This window comes from Clytia hemisphaerica, unplaced genomic scaffold (genome assembly GCF_902728285.1).
Source record: "Clytia hemisphaerica strain Z4C2 unplaced genomic scaffold, Clytia hemisphaerica genome assembly, whole genome shotgun sequence".
Classification (NCBI taxonomy): Eukaryota; Metazoa; Cnidaria; class Hydrozoa; order Leptothecata; family Clytiidae; genus Clytia; species Clytia hemisphaerica.
The window spans coordinates 246239-270186 of record NW_027104564.1 but is presented as its reverse complement, the minus strand read 5'-3'; the positions used below and the strand labels follow the sequence as shown (position 1 = coordinate 270186).

Sequence of the window (23948 nt, the reverse complement as noted above, 5' to 3'; positions counted from 1 at the left end):
AGGTTGGTGAACGTTGGTGACTTCTTTGTACGGGTGGAAGTAGATTGTTTGTCATTCAAGCAGTACGGGTGAAAATTGTTTATATCAGCAGTGACAGTGACAGTATAATAGTCATTGACGTCACAAACCGCCATAGGCCAGGCCCAATTGATAGTTTGGTTCGTGTCCTCCGACCAACTGTAAATTTTTGAGAAAAAGTGTTTCACTTTGAGTCGGAAAAATCAAAAAAATTTTACCTCCTTTTCACATGATAACTACCATCTCTGTTGTAGGGTGGACAGGCCAAAATTTTCCCCTCAATTTTTAGAAACCAAACTAATTTTATTTGAAAGTCCTTACCTTTGTGAGAAAAATGAGGGGTCATTTATTAGAATTGGTTAAGTATTCCCAAAGTTATTCCATTTTCAAAACACAAAAAAATCACCTTTTCAAAGAATCGCCTCCTTACACCACGCCAGCAAGAAATAATTTTCGGGAGCACCAAAATCGCGCCAAAAATGGCGGATGAAATCTAGTCTTCCGTGTGGTGGGGTGTGGCGAGTTTTGCTGGTGCGGTCTGAAAATCGGCCCGATGACTGTTAAACTTTAGCTTATCGCTAATGAGCTGGAAATGATAGCTAAAAACAAATTTCACCACTAGAAAGCTGAAATCCTCAGCTTTCAGATGGTGTATGGTGCTTAAATGAAAAAATCCGCAATCTTGTTAAAAAATCACAATTTCTTCTTTTTTTTGAAATTCCAGACGGTCTGTAGATTTTCAAATAAAGCACTTTGTGATAGATTGTAGCCTAATCTTACCCTGGGTTTACTAAAAAAACCGCGATTGAAAAGATGAACCAGCTCAATAGCGACAGCCACTCGTTTCAATGTGGGTCGAGAATTTTCCGGTGCCGTGGTCAGCGCTAAATCGCGTTTTCACCTTGACGTCAAAAAACATAAATATCTTTGGAAAGAAAATAGATACCTGGATACAGTTTTTTTTACTTGTTTCCCTGATAATTCCTGATTGATTTAAAAAAAGAATGAATAGATTTGGATGATTTAAAGGTAAGTACTAATGCATTGAAGTTCATTTTTGTAAATTCTCCCTCATTCCGTGCAAAAAATCCCGACGAGTGCGCACCCTATCTGTTGTTCTTTTTTTATAACTGACTGCTTTGATTCAATCTATAAACAACATCCACTTCGCGCATAGAAAATGTCCCGGTGTAACCCGTACTTAAAAACAAATATCAAGCACCTTAAAAGCAGAGAGTCACAGCTGTATTCCTTTAAAAGCACACGCTGTGAACGTTTAATCTCCAACTAGAAGTTATCTTGCGATCACAGCGCGTGCCTTTGTGGATCCCGGCTTTAGGCTATTTCTTTACATTCATGGTTGGATTCTAGAATTGCGCAATTGCTTTAGGAATTTCAAAAATGGAGGTTTTTGGTGGAAATGAAAATGAAAATGTTCCAGTTTTAGCTACCGACCGACCGACCGACCCATTTTTCAAAGCTTCTAGGACACGAACCAAACAATCAATTGGGCCTGGCCATATAAACAAAACTCAACATTCTCACAAAAGTTGTCTTTTTGATTTCCCAAACATTCGTCTAAAGCGTCTTCCACAATCATTTATGTAAATTGCAATTGCGTCTTCCACAATCATTTATGTAAATTGCAATTTTGGTCAGTCCACAGTCGGCTTCAACATACACGACCCTGGACACCGCCGTACATTGCGCGGTGGAGTCCAGTGGGTGTACGGTGGTATTTTAGGTTAGATCGAAAACACCGTACAACACCACCGTGCAGAATCCCACCGTACACGGAATTGCCACCGTACGATTGTCCGGTGGATGTACGCATGCTCACAAGGGTGTCGTGGTCAGTCGGAGTCAAGGAAAAATTTGTAATCTTTCCGAAAAATAATTTAGTTTAGTTCTTTTTTGGGCACGATACAAAATAGGTCTCTTTAGATGAAATACCAACCTCGTGCCCGTGTATATCCTCAGGCTTTATTTTTTTACTGATGGGGGGGGGAGATACTTTAGGCAAAACAGGTGACGGGTATGTACGAGCCACAAGGGTACTCAAAAGTCTTTCAAAAAGAGGCCCCCAGAAGCAGACCCAAAATTCCCACATTCACGCCAAAATTTTTTCGCAAATCACGCAAACCCAATTTTTTAAGAGTTCGGGATATATTCGGAAAAATCGGGGCTAAAAACAGGGCAGAAAGTATCTGGCGTCTAATCAGTAGACGTCGAAAAGTCGATAGTTACGCTGGGAACGAAGTTGATGAAATACTTTCCATTCGCTCGGCTTTTGTTTCGAGGAGTTTTTCTTTTAGTTTTTTTATCGTTTGGCGATTGAGGGAATCAGAGAAAACACGCACCCAGTGAAAATTCCAAATTTTTGTGGGCGTTATACGGCCAAAATACTCAATTTTGAATTGAGTTTCAAAACTCAATATTTAGAGAATTTGTATTTTGTGTACAAAACTGTCAAAAAGATGAAGATAGTGAGCAAAATCAAAATGTATTCTTTCTATGATGATTGAAAATAAATTCAATTCAATACATTTCTTTCTATTTTCGCAAATGCAATGCTTAAATCCTTCAAAATAAGCCCTTCATAAGTGGCCTTAAGGGGTTTCATAAAAAATTCTGGTTACTTTCGAAAGCCAAAACTCAATTTCTAAGTCAAAAAGCGGCCAGTTACCAGAGTGCTTGGAATTTTGCCTGGCACTTAGTCCGCCCTTATTCCGCCTAAGGTGTATACAAGAAGGCGGCCTGACATGTCTTGTACGGTGGGAATTCAGATACCTGATCGACTTCCCACCGTACAATGTACAGCGGTATTTTTCGTGTACGGTGGGACATGTACGGTGGTAAAAATAGGTTAGGCTCCGCCCACCGTACACCCACCGGACGCCCACCAGACGCCCACCGGACTCCACCGCGCAATGTACGGCGATGTCCAGCGTTGTCAATATATACACATGTTTTTATTTACGTGACCAAAATGTCTACTAAAACAATCCGAGGGTAAGTGGCGAAGCAACACAGCAGATTATTCGTAACAGTAAAGAAATATCTTTTGGCATTGACAATCAAAAATTATATATTGTATTATATTTCCTTAATTCAAAAATCAAAAATTCATTTTTCATTTGTGAAAAATAAAACATAAAATAATGAATTAATATATTACATACTAAGACGTCCCCGTTTTTTACTCTCATTTAATTTCCGATCTCGGAACGTGCAAAAGGCGATGTGAATTTGATGTTCTGTTTACCGTCGATCGCCCGCATGCTCTTGAGCCGCCGCTCAAAAAATTTCACTATTTCTTAAAAACTCATTATTTTCTTCTTTTCCTGTGCCAAGCTATCCAAAACACTCAACGTGAATCAAAAATAACATCTTCGCTAACAAAATGTGCGCCTTGAGTAAAAAACATGGTTCCAATCACGTCCACGAATGGGACAGGCTTTTTTTCAAGCAATGGGCGGCTACAAGGGCGTTTTAGAAATTCGCGTTTTAGACGCGCCTCGAACGCGTTTGAATTTTCGCGCATGTCATTTTGATTCCAAAAGTGACAGCAGCTCGATTTCACGGTGGAATTCAACTTCGTTGGAGATGGGAAGCACCAGGTAGGAATAATGAATAATGAATAATGAAATTTTGCCGCATCAAATATTTTTTGCAACGCGACGGTAAACAGAACATCAAATTCCCATCGCCAAACGCCCGTCCGCCCAATATCCACCCAATCAGCTTAAATTCACTTTAATTTTCCTTTGACTTTCAAAAAATAGTACTTAAAAATTATGAATTCATAATAATTACAAAAAACGAAAAGTTTGATACTTCATCAGTGAATTATTCAATAAATTCCTAGTTTCAATTTTCAGTGGGCGTTTTTCTAGGGCTTCGTTTATCGCGCAATTTTTACGTCACACAAACTTTCTCGGCCGCTCGTAATAATTATGCATTGCCAAATTTGGTTCTCCATCATGTCAAGTCAGGATCGATGGTGACGTCACCTAAGCATAATAAAGAAAGGATTTCGTCAGTTTTATGCATATATTAATTTGCGAGATATTCTATTTGCCGCCCGAGCGCACTTTTCATAGACTAGTCGGAATACTTTTTTTTACTCGCGGGATTGATGGTAACTTTTCATCTTTGTTATTTTTAAAATGAAGCACAACCGAAAAAAAACGAAACTTCAGAAAGTTGCGTATTTCCAGTGAGTAAACGATTCTGACAATTAACAAAATTGATGATGATGATTTTTTTTCGGTCAGGCAAATGTCTCTCGTATTGGGGGTTCTAGTCTTGACCCATAAGCCTACGCGAGATTGAAGCGTTTGGGTAAACAAGACAAAACTCCAAAAAGCTGGTGTTTTGAAGCGCTTCCGTGCGATCGAAATATCGCTGTTTGTGACGCACTGATAGTAGTGAGTGGTCAGTCAGGTTAGGCCCAGGGTCAGGCTTAGGGTTGGAGACTGTTAGAGAGTCTAATAGGGCTCTCAAGGCCCTTGTAGGGGCACCCTCAGGGTTGGGGCTAACCCTGGTATGTTAATATACATTGGTTTTTAAAATACACACCGTGAGATTGGGTAACTTGCATCAGTGGAGGAGGCTAACATGCATAGCCCTCAAATGAATGACCTGGCTGGTCATTAAAATACAACTATGCAGCTCCGCTTGCAGCTCTACTCTACCATTTTTGTTTTGATTTGGTAACTTTGTATTTTAATGACCAGCCAGGTCATTTATTTGAAGGCTATGCATGTTAGCCTCCACTGATGCAAGTTACCCAATCTCACGGTAAGTGGATTGTGTTTGTGAATTTGGATTTGTGCTGTGTTCATCATGCTGGTCTAAGTGGTGGGAGGACGCTCCGGAGACTTCCGGAGTTTTCTGGAGCAGCTAAAAAAACACTATTTTTCTCTCTGGAAACCTGAGCTAAAAAATCTGTTAAACATTAGGGGCGACGTCCATATTCAAAGTCACCACGTGTAACGGGAAAAGACACCGTTAGTGGGTAGGTATATCGGAATGTTGAGAGTTAGCTGTCAGTCAGGAACAAGTGCAAATTAGGATACCTGTCGGCAATCTCTCCTATTTAGGAGAGTTGTATCCTAATTTGGAGATTTAGGTATCCTAAATAGGAGAGTAGACACTTTGACCTGAATTTTTTAGGTAACTGCTTCGATCCGCGTTTGGAAAACTATGCAAACCTTTTCTTCATCGAGATTTGCACTACTGACCAAAATTTCAAGTAATTTCTCTGGCGGGTTCCTCGAAAATTAATATCCTTAATAATCTGCTGTTCAGAGCCTAAAATTTTGCGAACACGAGCTAAAGATTTGTTTTTCTTTTTACGGAACGGCCCGCTACGGTCCGAATTTCAAAATGGTAGCCGTATAGAAGGAAGGGGCCTGGTGATTTTCGCGCGAAAAAAGCTTTTGCGTATGCTAGTTAGCACATTTTGAGTGGTTTTGGGCTATAGTTTTGCATTCCGCCAGCCAAACTCGATGAAATTCACTACACAATCTCATTTGCTTATTATTTACATCTTGGAAGTGGTAAGATGGCCTTAAGGGAACTATTTTTTTTATTATGATGTATACAAGCTCACAGGCCCGAGGTGGACCTCTACGAACCGATTTCTAATTACAATATTAATATGTCAAGTATCTTAGTTGGTGTTTTTCCCACGCTTTGTTTAGGCTTTCTTTAAACAATTTGATTGAGGTCGACTCGATGACAAATCGCGGTAGTGCATTCCATGTTGGGATCGATCTATAGTAGAAAGATTTCGTCTGAGCCCCACGAAAACCATCATCAGCAAAGTTTGGAACAAATTCATGATCATGGAATCTGGCTTTTGCGGCAGTTGGAATTAGATGAGGGATGTTGACATTCGACCAAGTTACTGTACATTACAGTCTTTGAGGTTGATGGTTTCGTCATTAATTATTATATTGAATTTGTCACATTATATATTTGAAAGCATCACTTGTCGAAATATCGAAATATATACCATACGCGTGCGCAGTTAGTTTTCATATGATTAACACCATGAGCGCTATTGTAATTGTATCGCGGATATCTTGCTTCGGAGTTTCGGTGCAGCCTGACCCGCGTGCATTTGGGTTGGGAACGCGAAACACAAACGCGAACTACCCATGTCTAAACTTTTCAATATATCTCCAAAACTAACAGATTTTTTGTAATTCTGTAAAAAGTTCCTGAATATTTTTACTACCGGGTGACCCACGAAAAAGTTCGGACGTTTCTCTGCGTCTTGAGGCCGAACAAATGTCCTAAAGTGCTTGGAGTTTTATTATTTAGAAAGTAGATATCCTAACTTAAAATCCGAGCCATTACTTTTTAAATTTGACGCACAAGTTCCCTAGTTATGAGCTTTTAAACTCAAAATTCACTTTTCGGAAAGTGTAAAAAACAGGTAAAAAAGGGGTATCAAATTAGGTATTTTTAGACGTTTTTGATATAAGGTTTTTGAGAAAATTCCTTGAAAGTGCCAATTTTGATAAAAACTAGTCTTGGTTTAAACAAAAACTACTTTAAAAGGTGTTTTTAATAATTATTAATGTCATAAAACTCGTTAAATAAGTCAATTTATAAGAGATTTTCTAATTGATTGCATTAATTTAATACCTCTTTTTTACGTGTTTTTTACACTTTCCGAAAAATTAATGTTGAGTTTAAAAGGTCATAAGTAGAGAACTAGTTGGTCAAATTTAAAAAGTGATAGCTCAAATTTTAAGTTAGGATATCTACTTTTTAAATATCAAAATTCCGAGCACTTTGGGACATTTGTTCGGCCTCAAGACGCCGAGAAAGGTCCGAACTTTTTCGTGGGTCACCCGGTATATTCTATGAAAAAATCATAACCATCAGTCAAATTACTGGTTCATCTATTTAAGATTGAAGACAAAAATTTGCAAAGAAAAATAAACCTTGAGCACAAAAAATGCTATTTTAAACACTTGTTTCCACCAAAAAACAAATAACTTTTATAGACTTACCTTCCCCAAACATTGAAGAAGCCTCTACTAATTAAAGTAAATGAGATAAGATAAAATCTTAAAACAGAGGACACAGCTCCTTTTTGAAAGTGATAGTGCCATGATGTACTGAGGAAGGAGGCGCCACCATGGTTGGCGCAGACGGGTGAAAATTTTTGAATTTTACCCCTTCTAGATTGCCTAAAACAGGTTTGTTTTATTGTTATTAGACAAAATTTGGCTTGATTGGTAAGTTTTCTTTTTACTTTGAAAAAATGCGGTCGGGCCAAGGGCCGGGTGGCCTCCCCAGTGCCGCGGCCCCTGTAAAATCAACCAGAATTTACAACCTTTCGTTCAAAGCAAAAGACGTGCTTTTCTCGCCGTTATCTTGTTTTAGAGTGAGAATTATTTTCGGTTCCAGTTCCCATGGTTTTTCATCAAATCAGATCACGCGATTTCACTTTCGCTTTCTCTAGTCCAATAAGACTGCGGGATTTGAGTCATGTGACAACTCTATTGAAAAACCCGCGCGGAATAAATTAGAAATACAGGGGGTCAAACTATTGGCTACAGGAACTGAAAGCAAACAATTAAGGCCAATATTTTTGGTATTTCTGAAGGACAAAAGGTATAAGAAGCTTTACTGAAGGAGGAATAAGGCTGGGACTATCTATTTAAAAGATATGGACAAAAAAAGGCACTTTTTTGGGTGATAATTTAAGAGCCAGTTTTTTTAAGAGCGGGGCAGGTCCAATAGTTTGAAACTTAGATTTTTTTCATTTTTGGATATGTTGTAATGAACTGAGTAAAATCCCAAAATATTTTGGTCTGAAAATCCATAATGGCGGATTTATGACAATTTGAAGTTTTTGACATTTTTGGGCATTGCACTTAAAAAGTTTTTTGATATAGAACCATGCTTTCTCAAATCAAAATGAGGAATTGATTTTGGGTGATTCTGAAACTATGGCCAGTAAACTACTATACAATTTTCCAAAAAAATCAAAATTTTCAAAATGGTAGCTGGAGTTATGACGTCACAAAAACACTACAAATTTGATTTTAGGGGTATTTTAGAGCCATCTGACCTGTCCCTGGGGAGTTTCTTACTGCTCAAAATAATATTTTCTGGTAGTTTAGTCCCTGGTCTATCCATTTGAAGTGATTGCAATAAAAAATTCCGGCCCTACTTGCCCCTAGAGGCCCGAAAAGCCAATAAGGTCTCAAAAAAGTACCAACTTTAGCCCAATTTTCCTAGAAATCCCAACATTGTCTGACCTCCAACTCTTCTGTTCCTGAAAGACAACCGCCTGGTCTCTTAGGATCAAAAGAGAAACCTATGTGATCTCCTACCATTAATTTTTTATCTTGATTTAAAAATTTTCTTAACATCACTCGAAAAATGACTAAAATTCGGGATATTTTGGCCCATTGGCAAACTTCAAAGGGGTCTAGGTCACTGAATTTGTTATAATATAAGGGCTATGATGAATTTTTTATATAAAAACAATGAAACTAGGTGAAAAAAGTTGTCAAATGTGCTTTTTTGGGCCAAAAAGGCTTTTTTTTCAATTTTTTTACTAGAGCTGAGGTCATTCTATTGCAGCCAGTAATTGGCAGTTAGAAAGTAAATTTTATCTGAAAATCATGATTCCTCATCACATTCCAGAAAGGTTTCTAGGAAAATCAAATATGGTACTCTTCGAAAGCTTATAGAGGCTGAATTTTCACTCAAAGGCGGCTTCAAACTCCCCTGACCCCCTTAATTTTGTAAAATTGACTTAAAAGTACATTTTTGGCTGAATTTTTTGCCCAAAATGAGTACCCATTGCTACTTGATTCTTGATTTTGTTAAAGCATCCTATAGATAGTTCAAGAATTTATCAGAAGTTTGAACCTTTTCTTTTCTATTAAAGATTAGGGCTAGCTCAAAGTCAGTTTTAACTCTAAAATCCTAAAAATCTTGACAATGTTGCTCAAAACAACAATTTTTGCTCAAGATTGAACAGAAAATGAGCCCACTCAGATAATAAAATCTTGGTTTTTGGAAAGTTTCATGGGGATAGTACAAACATTCATCAAGATCTTTACCTCCTGATCTACCATTTAAGGATCAAGTCTGTCAAAATGTGCTTCTAAACTCTCAAATCTTCAAAGGTGAACTTTACCAACCCCATAAAACAATTTTGCCATCAACCTTTCGGCCCTTAAATACTTAGAGATAAGTCCAAAAGTACAAAATATTCCTAAACCTTTCCTTTCTCTAGTTTTTAACTTTTGTCTGATTAACAACAAAAAGAAAAAGAAAAGATTATGAAATATATTCGGAATATATTAGCTCATTTCATTTTTTTTGGTTTCTCAATCTACCCTTTGCTTCGTTTAAGTTTTGAAATTAGGCCTGAAATTTGAACATTTTTGACCACACGCCATCACTCGCCTAAATCACACTAGACGTACTATAAATCACACGCCTAAAACCAGTCAAAATGAAGTCAAATGATGCAGCCTGAGATGACCAGATTATTCTGATTATTCTTTTTGGGAGGATAAGGATCTGGTCATTCACTTTAAGAATATATTTTGTATAAAAAGGCTTAATTTCCTAAGTCTAAGTGGGGAGAGGGGTGATCTAAAAAAGGCTTTCAATAGCAATCAATTAAAAGGTAGGAGAGGGTGTTACTCTTTCTACCTAGGTCCCTTTAAATATTTATTGAGCATGTCAAGTACTTTTTTTTCTTTGGTATGGCTTGGCAAGGGACTGAAGGCATGCTCCACCTTTACACCATGTTTCACTGCTCTGATTGTATATTCCATGTTGGAAAGATATTTAGAGTTTTTCTAATAGTATTCTTAACACATGTCAATCTCCTAAATTCAAAATCTTATTTCCTAATAAGGATGGATTGCAAGTAGATACTTAATTTCCAATTATCCTCCCTTGTTTGATATTTTGTGTGTCAAATTTTATCTTGCTAAACTTTGACAATTTAAAAAACTTTTATAGATCAAAAATGCAATGTAGATAGTTCTGTCAAAGTATTTGTCAACAGATGGACTCGACAATACTTGAGGCTGTATTTGCATATGAATACACAGATGACGATGGAGCACACATAAGCTTCAATAAAGGCGAGCGCTTCATTCTTCTCAACAAGTCTTCGGATGATTGGTGGAAAGTGCAACGAACTGGAGTGTTCAAAGGGAAAAGTATTTGCTATGTGCCAGCTTCTTACGTCAAAGAAATTAATATCACCCCTAGAGGGAAATCTGGTTTTGTCAACCAGTATGTCAATATGGAAGTTTATAAGAAAATCATGAAGAGAGATATGGAAGGTTTGGCAAAGCTTGGACATCAATCACTTGTGGTGACGCGACCAAACAACGCACAAATCACTTCTTATAATGATGAAGAGGAATACGAGTCGGAGGTAAGAAAAACTTTTAATGATTTTTTTTTGAAAATGATCAGTAATATTCCTAAAGTTTAAAGTCTGTGTTTTTCTGTTTTCTTTCAATTCTTGAAGCTTTAAATCTAGTCAAGTTAAGATTTCGGAAAAGTATTTCTTTCTTGAATAATCAGCAGGTTGCCTTACCAGTAACAACGATCACATCTTGCGAACATGAAAATTAATTTTTTCCTTTTTGTTTTTCTCAATACAGTCAGCTGATGATGAAGATGATGAGGCTTTCGATCCAAGTTTGGATGACATTCCTGCAGATCTGCGCAGTCTCAATATCAATACTAATGATGAGGTGAGTTGTTGGGGAGCTTCTTGATGAAAATAATTCAAAATCTTCATCAACTCCCAAAAATACTTTTCCCTTTTTTTCTGATAATTACATTATTTTATAAAAGTCTTATCTACTTTTGTGCTGTTTGGGGGTACTTCTTGCTCTTGAAAGTGACCCCATGAGTTAATGGTTTTAGCTTCTTAGATTACTTTGATTTTATTGTTAAAATATTAACATGTGTGTTTCATAACAAAATATGTCATCAATATTTCTAATACTCTCTAGAACTATCCAAGTCCACCTCCAGATTCCCTACCTTCATTATCCTTCGAAATCTCACCAAGAAAAACTGATCAACTCAAATCTTTCACTTTACCTTCTGGGCGGTCAAACCGAAACTCAAAGAGAGATAGCTACAACTCGTCTTTCTATAATGAAGCAAGAAGTGAAATGAAAAAGACACCAAGCTCACATTCTGGTAGCAGTCTGTCAGATTTATCGCAGGAAAATATATCTCAAGAAAGAATAGATATAGTAAGTAAAATAAGCTCGAATTGCGTTTGGATGAAAGTTGTCTTTATTTTTGATTAAAGTAAGCAATATAATTATATCTGGTTGATCACGGTGTTGCAATGTCTTTTGTCTCAAAATCTCAACATTGAGCTACAAAGCTTTATGAATTCTATTTTCAGCCCCGGATATCAACATCCCCAGTGATGTCAAATGCACCCAAAGGATGGACTGTGGAGATTGAACCTCAAACACATGATGAAATATTTATCAACAATGTCACAAAAGAAAGGGTTGGTTTTTTTATTTTCAAAGTTTTGTTCCAGAGAATTTATATTTCGATGCTTAAAGTAAGGTAAAGAACTTTTAATTCATTCCTTAGGCCGCTTTATATTTATTTTAGTTCTACCAACAAAAGAACAGAAATTCATCGATGAACAGTGAATGCTGTAATTTTGTCACTAGAACATCTTTATAACACCTTCATATGAACTTCTCTTATAGTGGAAATCATGCGTGGATAAAAGTGGACGAACATATTTCTATAACATGAATGGTCCTGGAACGACTTGGGCTCTTCCTGAGGTTTGTGCTTTTGATTTGCTTTGTTTTGTCTGGATAATCAAAATCTAGTAAATACCCGAAGGTAGGGGAGGGCGCCACTCTTTCTCCCTGGATTGCTCCACTTACTCTTGATCCTTCTCTTAATTGCTGAGCATCAAGCAGAGAGGCATCAAGTACCATTTTGGGAATCTTTGGTATGACCCGGCTGGGGGTAAACCTGCAACCTTGCAAACTGTAGCCGGATGCTCTACCACTGCACTATTGTCGCTCATCTCGAAATCTAATAAATGCTCACGTGGTGGTTAAACCATGTTTGTGGCTTCAAAAATTTAATTTTATGTTTTTACCTTCAGGTCTCAGATTCTGGAAGATCAAAAAATATGCGAAGAAACTCATTTGGTGAGACGTTAGAAGGCGTGATCAGACGACAAACAGTTAGCAGTCAGCGGTCACCACGAAACAAATGCCATTCAGTACACGTTCGGTCACCTTCTAGCTTGTCTTCCGAGGAAGATAAATCTGCTAGAAGTCCTGTTGTTTCGCCAAGGCTACCTTCCAAAAATAAAAAGATTGTAAGTGAATCTTTGAATGTTTTGACTTAAATTCGAGATAAAAAATTGTATTATATTAATTATAGAAACTCTTCTTTGAATTAATTAAAGTTAACCAAAGATTTAATATTAATTTAATGCACCTTTTTTTTTAAAGGGTTTTATTCATTGACAAATTTTATTAATGATTTCAATGCACTATTTTATGTTACTTTTAATTTGCTGACACTAGCACCTCACCTCACATTCTTAGAATCACCAACGTTCTGATTCCAATCAATCTTTTGAGATCATTGACATGAACCAAGTTGTACAACTTGAAAACAATTCTCTTCCACAGGTATCTTATACACCATGCACATACATACACTCTCTAACAATATCTGGACTTTCCTTTTAAACGAAAACTAATTTGTTTTGTTCTCCTTTTTTATATGTACACAACTAACAATAGCTTGTAAAATGATCCTTTAGTTTTCTGCCCGTTGTTTAAAGTATCTCATGATATTCTCAGAAATAACATTTTTGATCGAGTCTTCTAATTTCTCTGATTAACCCGATCCTATACCCTGACAGGGGAGATTTAGATTTATATTTAAGGAAAAGTCAACCCCATACAAATCTTTTCTTTTCATCAGGGTCCAAAAGCAGAAAAAGCTGGTCAATTGATGCGTCGAAAGGTTGTGGAAGGAAGGAAACAAATAAAGAAACCAATATGGACACCCATTTACATTTGCAAATATGACAGCAATCTTGTTTTCTACAAAGACCAAAAGACTGCATCGCCTGTATGTTTGACCGATATTTCTTCCCAATTGGAATCCTTGTTGCTCTTTGGAAGATAGGGTTTGTTAAAAGTAGTTAGCGAACCAATAACTTAAAACTTCGTAGGAGAGGTAAAGCAAGTGAAGAATTTGTGAAAAACTGGGGAAAAATGAATCTGAAATGTATAAGGTTTCAAATATGTGAGTCATGGATTGGATTTTTAGATTAATATCTTTTTGGGCTTTTACATTTGTCATAGAAACCGTACATTTTGAGAAAAATAGAAAATGAAATACTTCTTGCCTGACAGTACATTTTAAAAACTACCATAAAATTTCTTCCTCACTCTTTTGAGTTTTTACAATTTTATACAGAAACCTGGATTTCCGACGGGCAAACCGGAGTCAAGCCTGGATTTACACGGTGCAACGTTGGACCATATCTCAAAGGAGAAAGTCAAGGGAAAGAAATATGTCTTTCAGGTAAATACATAAAGCTTTTTAAAAATTTTTCTTCGTAAGATGACTTATTCATTCAAGTAGCAATTTAGTAAAAAGTTTATTTCTTAATTGGTCACATTGTGATTTATTATGATGTCGTCTATAAAGCTTCGTCCCACTGTGTATTGAAACAGTTATCTCAATCAAAACATTTCTACTTCATGTTGAGTCATTCGTAAATTCAAAAAAGAAAATGTATGCCATGATTTGTATTTAATTATGTTTTGTAATCTCATTGAAAATAAATTTAACACTTGAAAATACCAATCAGCTTGTCTTATGTACAATAATGTTAACATTAAAAGTGCTGACTTGTAAGGGTTGTACTAAACAGTGGAATCTTTTGGATATGGTAGATATCTTTTACTGCTTGATGAATACTAAAAACTTTCTTCAATTTTTATTACTACTACCATAGAATTTTGTACTTTATTCTTTTTTTGATTACTAATCTGAGAGAACTTTACTCAATAGAAGTTTTGTTACAAGAAAGGATACTTCACACACCTTGAAAATACAATAATTTGATGATATATTTATTATTACGTATATAGATCGCATCGTACGGTGGTCAGAACGTTCATCAATTTGTGGCAGACAATCAACTGGAAATGGGTGAATGGATCGTCTGCATACAAGCTACTATACATAAACTGGTAAGAACACTCTTTAAAGTCAATGTTTGATGAGCAGAATCACCCTATTAAGTGTTTTACATAATAATAATGCATTGCAACAACCTCCAAATCTAATGCCAGCACTTAATTTTGCCCAAATTATCCTTTTCAATTGCACTTCGAGCTAATTTAAAAGTATTGGATCTCAAATTCAAAGTCATTGGTCGTGACGTCATCAGCAAATTCTTTTAAGATGACGTAGTGTCATAAAATCTCTCTTTGTTTACATGAGGTATCAACTCTATAGTAGGCTCTTTAATTTTCAAATCCAAATGTACAAGTTCGAGCATGCAGCCAACTTAATATGGCCAAGCTCTTTAACTATTTGACATCATGCTGTTTGTGCTCTCTGCCCACCAGTTATTTCAAAATTCAGTTTCACTATCCAAAATATGATAACTATACGATAACAGATAATTCACTGGACAACATTGATAAATAAGTACCTCAAGTCACTGAGAAACTGTTTTAAGCTTAAAGCTTTCTTACCTGACATCATTGTCCACCATCTTTCTTTGTTGTCTCCATGGCAACTTGTTACATACCATCAACAATTTTGCATTATATCCTGTTCTTTTAACCATTGACATATTTTTATTTTATCTTCTCTAAAAGTAAGAAAATATATCAACCCATACACTATTATACTTACTATCTTGCATGATATAAAGTGGTTTTTCTTACTTTCTATAACTTTACAAAAGAATTTAGACTGTACGACTTGTTATAATGTATAACTCTTTTGCATTTTATACCATACAAACAAAGATACAAATGCAAGCGTTAGAGAGCTCAGTTTACAAGGTCAACATTCACTGCTACTTCGCCAATTTACAGTATATCTTTATACTGCATCTTTTGTGTGTACGATGGATATTTGTGCTGGAAAAAGTACAGTTACAGTTTATAGTTATTATCGATATCAAAGTTGAGAGCTTTATTATTCAGTCTTGATTAAAGGCTTACATTTTTGATTTATTAGAGTCGTGTAGAAATATCTATATACTATAGAACATACAATGTATTGGACGGAGGATCGAGACAAAAATACCATTATATGCTAGTGTTGTTGGTAACATCTCAATTAGGTTCCACTAACATTCAAGTTTTTATATCACTAAAAGATATCTTCGATCCCACACGACTCTATCCACGATCACATCCCAACATATAAGGAAGGATGACAGCAGCTGACAACAATTTTTATTAAGATAGTTTGATATCCTACTAGACACGACAGTTATTTTAATGGTTTGGCGTGGAGTTAACAACTTGATTAAATGACTTTATAATGGGTTAACGATGTTGTCATTCTCATTAAGAATACTACAGATTATGTTATGTTTTCATCTCTGTCAAACAACTTGTTTTGAATTTTGTGATACTTTTCTCCTCTTGTTTTGATGTTTTCGTTTTGACTTGGTTTTTGTTGTTCTTGACTTCTTTTTTTTAGAACCATGACTATGTTTCGACGGTTTTCGTCCTCTTTATTTTATTCCTTTTAGGGATACAGAATATCCTCTCCCGCTCTTCTTGTTTTTCGAGTGCAGCATATGTTTCAACTAAAGCAGACCAATGCAATTTTTCTCACAAATAGCTACATATTCAACCCGTCCGTCTCTGCTCTCCTTTTCCCACAAACATTAAAGTGCACAAAAATAATCAAAAATGGTGTGGTTTTCCAAGAACCATTCCCTAATAACTTGACGCTGACCAATCTTAAACTCAATTCAAGGTTTAATACCAAACTTATTTTCAATATATCAATGTGAGTTAAGTATAAACATTGATAACTCATTAATACTGAGAACCATGCAACATCAGCAAACTTCCATCTCCTCCTCCTCTTAATTCGAAAGTGAAAGTTAAAAGAAATATGTCAAGTACAATTTGTCATTTAATAGTTATGCATTTATCAGCATTTTCCCCTGGTTTTACGTTGAATCCAACCTCTATTTGGTGTATTCAAAAATTATATGAAATGTAATGATACAGGTAGTATATACATTTTAAAATATCGCAAAATTACCTGTTGACTTTTTGTGAATATAGTTTTACGCTGGTTTGGAATATTTTTGTCGTTTTTTGAAGTTAAAAAAGCTGTAGGACAATCAATGACAAACTAAAGTTTGGGAGCAGTTTTACTTCTACTTTCTTTTTGCTATAGCCCTCAGCTCAGATTTTCTGTTTTTATGATATAATGGTTCTAACTATTGAATCACAGAAAGTAAAGAAGCCAAACTTTGGTGTTTAAACGATAAATTAGTTTTTGTTTGACTTCAATGTCATTTTAATGGTATCAAAATAAAAGTGACGATTTTCATGGAGAGATTAGAAAAAAATTCGTTGGTTTTTAAAACACGCAACAAAAACAACATTAAAAACAACAGAAATATGTTAGTAGGGACCTTTCTCTCCTCAAAACACAAGTGGATAATTTTGCTCTGTTAAAAAGCTTGTCAACTATAAGTTAATGTGCTGCGAATACAAGTTGTCGTCTTATTTGAAAGCTTTTGATAGCTCCTGGTATATTTTTGGGGGTGATTTGTTTGTTTGTTTGTTAATGCAAAGATATGAAAGTTCAATTGTTGAAGTTCAGAAGAATATCTTCAAATTCGAATGTAAGTTTCCTTTTCATCGAAACACATTTTGAAGGCTTATTCAATGAAAGTATGTACTGTTGACTCTCTCTAATTCGATCTTTATGGAACCAAAGTTGTTTTTTTTCAAATTAGAGAAAAATTCAAATTTTAACCACTTTCGAGGGATCAATATTTTAGTTCGAATTACAAAAAAATTCGAATAATAGAGGTTCGAATTAGAGTGAGTTGATTTCAATGGAAGGATGATTTAACCCTTTGTGCGCGCTGGTTTTTTTTTAAGTTGAAGTGTGTCAGGTGCTATAGCCCGAACTAGAAACTAAATTTCATCAAAACAAGTACATCCATACCAAATTCATGAAAACGTTCTACTGCATGCCCTCAATCCCTCTTCTTAAAGCTGAGTAATTCAGTTATAGTTCCCTTGTATGACTCAGATTTATGCATTATTAATAACCTAAAAAAGTACCTTTTTACAGATTTTGTTACTAGTACTTTCACAGTAAGTATTTTTCCGAAAACTTTCTAACACACAACAAAGCATAGCCATCTGCCATGCGATGCTTACTTTAAATACCGTGGAAGCTGTCACTCTTACTCACTCTTACAAGGCAAAAGAGACGATCAACTGAAAATGCTTTATTCGTTTTGTTTTTTTAATTCTCGGATGTAATGTATCTTACCAACACATAACTTTTTGAAAACTAATAATGCCAGTGGCCAATTCAAATCTCTGCGTTCTTGTTTATAACACTTTATTTTCCACCGAATCTGCCACGAAACGAAGATTTCTCAAGCTACCAGATTGTGATGCATGATACTCACAAACTTTTCCTTTCCTCGTTCTCCTTATGCAAATGATTGAGCTTGCACTTCTTTTATTTACTTTCTTTCTTTGGTTTTTATTTGACGAATATTCTCTTTTGCTTGCTTTCATCAGATTCCAAAAGTTTCTTTGACATTTGAATGTCTTTTAAAAGAGGAGTTTACTCGATGTTATGTTTTAACAAAAACTTCAGGTAGATATTGGTTGTTGGTTGTTTTGGATAGGTTTGTTGGTAAATTAGAAGTTCAATCGACACTAAGACTTGTTATTTTTAGATCTAGCTCCCTAAGGAATCTATTTTAAAAGTAGTTTTCAAACTTGAGGGCGGTGGTTTTTGCATGGGAGGGAGCAATAACAGTTTGACAATTTCGTATTTCTACTTGTATATCCAATCTTCGACATACTTGATCGAGCCTTCTGTCTACTGACTAATAATCTAATTTAAAGTGATAGAACTAACTAAACTAAAGTTGAACCTCTGGGCTTTTACGTTCCTACAAGTCTAGTTTGAGCACATGTAACGATATAAACTTAGATTCATAAAATGGAATTGCGTCTACACTAGTGACTCTATACCAGAACATACAAATCAAATAAAGTTTTCAAAAGAATGACTGGAGCAAAGTTTAAGATATTTTTTGGCTTCAAGGAGGATGTTTGTGCAGATCCTGTTCTCTTGAATTGCTCTCAAAGAATCGTGGTAAGAAGAACTCCTGATGAAATTTCTATTGGGCCGCTCTACATTCATGACTTTTTTACCTTTCCCATGTCTAACATTCAGGCGATTAATTTTTCACCAAACGTGCTCTCCTAAATATGTTTTGGAGCATTGTTTTTCAAACTTACTTTTCCTCCTTCAAACGTTAAACTTCTGAATTTCATTGGTCGAAAATATTTAACAGTGTTAGAAGTTGCTTCTTTTGCGAACGAAAGATCCAAGCTCTTCGCTTTTATTCTCAACGTATTTCAACTCGTTTGTGTGCAATTTTAAACGAAGCATGGCATCGTCGTTGCTAGGGAACATTATATCACGTGCTTACACATTCGTTACCATTCTCCTACAGGAAGAAGAAGAGCCTCTGCCTCCGCATCCGCTACAACATCAAATCTCCAATGGAGGGGGCGGAGAGCGCCTCGCCTCACCCACCAGCACCATCGCTCCACCCAATGATTTATCACCGCCCCCTTCGACTTCAAGTAACAAAGCTGCCTCCCCGATGATGCCGAAAAAACTTTTAGGATCGGAAAGCAAAAGCGGTGGCTTCAAAGGTTTCAGTCGCCGACTGTCGAAACGAGGTACAGTAAACTTATTACTTATTACTTATTCGAACTTCTACCGTATTATTTGTCCCCAGTCCCCGTCACGGAGAAATCCTCCTAATATGCTTTTTATAATTCGAATCCCTCTATAATTCGAACAAATAATATTCCCCGTTCCAGTTCGAATTAGCGAGGTACTTCTTTCTTATTTTCCTTTTTGTGCATCGGAGTTTTTAAATCGGGGATTTCACAAGGGTGCGGAAATCAAAATTTTTAGAATATCTGCCTGTTTGACAAGGAATTTTCCAGTAATGATTGCACAGTGTAGCAAATATGATTTCATTTCTTTTGACATCAGTTACGGGAGGTACCGACGAGGAGAAAGATAAAACGAGGATCAAAGACAAGCTGAAAAAATATTTATCCAAACGACCTTCGTTCAACGAACTCGAAAGTAAAGGAATTATCGCAGGTAGGAATCATGTGAAGATCCTGTCTGTCTGCCTGTCTGTCTGTCTGTCTTGTTTGCTGGTCTACATGTAGTGACATTAAGGAGACTTTATTTGAGAGTTCTTTTTAGCGATAAATCTCTGTAAACTTTCTTGTAGCTGACTTCTAAATTTGATGGTATGCCATTATCTTGCTGTTTCTGAGCTCTAGTTTAGACGGCCCTCTTTTAAGGTCAATGCAATGTCTTTTTTCAATCTTTTCCAAGCAAAGATTTTAACTGCCAACTTTGTGCCCACTTTGTGCCTACTCTAATAATTAGAATAGGCTAGGCAGAAAGTCGGCCGTCTAAACTAGAGCTGAGATTTTTTACTCTTATATTTTTCAGATTTTGTTTTTGGCTATCCGCTCGAGAAACTTTGCGAACGTGAAGATAATTTGGTACCTCGATTCATTGTTCAAATTGTTCATGAGGTCGAAAAGAGAGGTCAGTGAAAAAAAAGCTTTCAGATTTTTCAAAAGCTCACCTATTAAGTAAAGAGTCAGGAGAGTTGAACCTTTCATCAATAAAGTGTATTATCAAAGGAAATAGTCCCTCAAATTTTTCCAAAAGAATTAGTCCAAAACTGAGAGAACTGTTGTTCCTACATACAAATTAAAAGGAGCAAAATTGAAGTGATGAATTTGTATCATTATCATTTGTTTGTTAACAGGACTTGATGTGGATGGCATATATCGTGTCTCTGGTAATTTATCGTCAGTCAATAAACTACGTGGACTAATCGACAATGGTATGCTTAAATCATTTCTTTTTTATTATTGGATAACTTACTCCGGTGGGTTCATTGGAAGATATGCATTCTTAGAATCTTTTGCTAGAACCCTTTGTTTTGCATAATGTGGAAGCGTGGAAAAACTCAGTGCTACTGACAGCGCAAGATCTTTGGCCTGATTCGGCAATACAGTTGACTCTTCATGAATCAAACACGCACGGAGAACACAAGTTTGATCGAGTAATGGAAATGTTGAGTTATGGAGTAACTTATATAAGACATTGTTAACTGAAGGGACCGGAAAACGTGTCCAAGTTATTGAGACCCGATTTAAAGAGACTCCACTCTAGTGCCAAATACCGAGTTTATGTATGTGTGTTTTCTGCAACAGAGACGGTAAGGTTCTAATTTGACTAGATCCTGACCAGCTGAGGACGACGGTGAATCAGCACTTTTACCGTCCTCGATATTGCGGGTCAGAACTGCGGGTTATTCCAAATCGCTTCAGTGACTTTACCGTCCTCAAAAGTGCAAATACATAAACTCGCTAATGTGTGTAGCGGTAACGTTACCAAATTCTTGACATTCTATTGCTCTTCTTTTTTTTTGAAGGTGAGATGCCGGACTACTCTCAACCAGAATGGAATGACATTCACTTACTGACTGGTTGTTTGAAATTGTATTTTCGCGAACTCCCCGAACCTCTTCTACCCTTTCACCTGTTCGATCGATTTGTTGGTGCTATGAGTAAGTCACCGACCTTTTCTGTTCACCAAACTATAGTCCTTCCAAACAAATAGAAGCTCAGAGATGAGGTTGTCCCTAATTAGTTGGAAATATAAATTTCTACCATGTAACACCCCTGTCTCAGTGCCCCGGTGGTACCTTTTCCCTCAGTGGGGATGAAAACTTCTATCGAAATCCCAATGGGGATAGAAAATCTATTGTTTCCAGCTCGAAAATTTCAGTGGGGATGGTTTTGGAGTCCAATTTTTTCCATTCAATTTTCAATGGGGATAGAATCATAGGGCAATTTCCCAGTTGGGTTGAAAATGTAGGCTATTTTTTCCACTGGAGACGATTTTTTGGCCTATTTTTCCACCGGGGCGGGGGTCCACCGGGTCTGTGACACAGGGGTGTCATGTAAAAAGAGTGCAGGAACTTACAGGACTTTTCATATCGATTTCTTTCTTTGTTTAGAAAGCCCTTTCAAGCCTGAGAAGCTGAAACTGATGAGGGAAGTCGTCTCAGAGCTAAAAGCTGAACGCAAAGAGACTTTAAATCTGCTACTCACGCATTTTAACAGGTAGTGTATATTATGCTGAAGAGGTCTGTTGTGAAGGCATTAAATGTTGAAATGGACACGTAAAGCTAGCATTTCATTGGTTCTAAACAAGCAACCGTAGCTTGAAGGTAGAGCATCTGGCTACGGTGTGCAAGGTCTTAGGTTCAAACCCTGACCGGGTCATACCAAAGACTTCTTAAAAATGGTACTTGATGCCTCTCTGCTTGATGCTCAGCAATTAAGGGAAGGATCAAGGGTAAGTGGAGGAATCCAGAGAGAAAGAGTGGCGCCCTCCCCTACTTTCGGGTAGACAGCTATCGAAAGAGAAGCCTTCAGGGTCGCCTCCGACTGCGGTCGCAGATTTACTTACTACTAAACAAGCGAAATGTTTTATTTTCAATCTCTAATCTCGTGTTTAAATTTAGCCCTATCGTTGTGGAATATTAATTGAATTTGTTGTTTTTCCAGGGTGATGTCTATGTCTTCGAAGAATCGAATGCATTCACAAAACATTGCTATTGTTTTCGGACCGACGCTGATGTGGCCTGAAACGGACTCTATAAATGTTGCTATGACGACGGTTTTTCAAAATCAAGTCATTGAATTTCTTGTGCAAGAGTGGAACGATGTTTATACGATGTAACACAAATTGCTTGGTGCTAATGAAATGGTTTTGTTACGAATTACTTCGTTTGTTTTAAAGTGAGGCTAATTTGTATGGGAGTGAGGCTGAGTTGTTTATTTCAGATGAATGGTTCCTGAAGACTTCCGAGGTCTTGTGTATGCCAACGAACTGGTTTGCCACCGAACCTGGATCTTAATCAGTTAGAGTATTGACACAACTGGACATCATTTTCCCCCCAATAATTTTGGGTGTGGTCTATGACAACGTGTGAATGACATCAATGCGAACATTTCTGGTGCAGGTGACAGAACCTTGCTGCAACTGCTAGATGCTTGCCTTGTTCAATAAATAATGAATAAATGTTGTATTGATTTCGCTTTTCCAATAACACAATAACTCGCTCACCAACAGCCTGAGTTTGATTTCTCACTGTTTTTAAGAACGGTCGATGAAGTGACAGAAAAATGATGACTTTCAAAAAACAATGATAAAGAATGAATGATGTTGAATGAATGAATGAATGAAAATAATACAGCAAGTTTAGAATTTGATAATTAAAGAAATAGCAATAATTTCAAAATTTTTAATATAACGTCTATATAAATATGTCTAGAATTTTTAGTTAATTTTTTTATTACTACTGATGGTCGGTTTTTGCTACATGTGAATTTATTATATTATTGTTATTGATGGATTTATATGAAAATTATCTTGTCCAATGTTTTTAGGGGAGGGCACCTGTTTTTCTGAGATGTTCCTTTTTTTCTGCGTTTTAAGTTACTTTTTTATGTTTTTTAAGGTTTATTTATTACTGTCACTTTCGCCAACCGATACCTACAGCGTTTCAAAAGAAGCCTGTGTTTTCTCGTTGATTTCCTCTGTACAAAGTCAACTGTTTTCAAATTTTAAACTTTTTTTTTTCGTTCAGTTCTTTTTTTTTTTGTTCGTTCTCTTATTGGACATTTTTTTATGTTTTTTTGTACTTTTTGCTATTTGTTATTTCACAACGACATAATTCAATTTCGAAAATAATTTGTTCAATCATAGACAAGGACAACAAATAATTCATTATAAAAGTAGTCCTGAAACCATTTGTTTTAGGTGTGCACTAGTTTTTGTTATCCCTGCTACTTTTGAACAAATGTTTTAATGTAATCTTAAAAAGTTATAAACCTTTGAAAAACCTTTGAAAAGATAATTCAGAGGTCTTTAACTGACAAAAGATGATGATAAATTTGCGAAAAAACAGAGAAGAAAAAGAATTTAATATCCCTTGATTCTAGAAACTTTATTTTTGGTACTAAATTACTTTGAAGCCCTGATTTCAACTAAATAATTATTTTTCCCTGCATTATTGCATCTAAAGTTGCAGCCTTCAACGAGCTACCTTTTGGAGACTGTAATTTTTGAAACATTCATTCAAAAATGGCAAGCAAAACAAGGATAAGTGCAAACTTAAAAGCGAATTGACTCTAGTTTTTAATTTTTGTTGGAATGATCTTTTTGATTTTATCTGCTACCAGTGATCGAATTTCCTATTATGTAATATACTTAAATCATCCGACTACCAGTCGTCTACTACTAAACTTGAAACTAAAACTGTGTAAATTTTCTTGCTTTTGCTTAATATCAAATTGTTTTTGTATAAAAAAGATATAATTATCAAACCTAACCATTTGTTACGTCGTTTCTCTCCTTCTCTCGACTTTTTCGGAAATTAGAAATCGAAAGACTGTGAAAGTATCCCAGGTAGAGATTGAAGGATATAAAATTGTTATCCCTGGAGATACCACAAGGAAGGC

General features: G+C 36.1%; 1 protein-coding gene across 1 annotated transcript; it reads left to right on the top strand.

Moving 5' to 3' along the window:
• Nucleotides 1-10038: 10038 nt before the first annotated feature.
• LOC136823393 (rho GTPase-activating protein 15-like) lies at nucleotides 10039-23818 on the top strand. Its single transcript, XM_067079574.1, has 17 exons — nucleotides 10039-10459; nucleotides 10692-10784; nucleotides 11049-11297; nucleotides 11456-11566; nucleotides 11778-11858; nucleotides 12191-12409; nucleotides 12642-12728; nucleotides 13027-13176; nucleotides 13528-13635; nucleotides 14208-14309; nucleotides 18821-19052; nucleotides 19375-19488; nucleotides 19852-19950; nucleotides 20177-20254; nucleotides 20849-20983; nucleotides 21437-21542; nucleotides 21990-23818. Exons 1-17 carry the CDS (start codon nucleotides 10082-10084, stop codon nucleotides 22162-22164), a joined length of 2517 nt encoding a protein of 838 aa, XP_066935675.1. The 5' UTR covers nucleotides 10039-10081; the 3' UTR covers nucleotides 22165-23818.
• The last annotated feature ends 130 nt before the right edge of the window (nucleotides 23819-23948 follow it).

Bases quoted from the DNA above. Each gene is read 5' to 3' on its own strand.
- LOC136823393 (XM_067079574.1), top strand. From the start codon at position 10,082: ATGGACTCGACAATACTTGAGGCTGTATTTGCATATGAATACACAGAT. The intron at 12,729-13,026 runs GTATCTTATACA...TCTTTTCATCAG, and splicing joins AAAACAATTCTCTTCCACAG to GGTCCAAAAGCAGAAAAAGC. The intron at 21,543-21,989 runs GTAGTGTATATT...TTGTTTTTCCAG, and splicing joins CTACTCACGCATTTTAACAG to GGTGATGTCTATGTCTTCGA.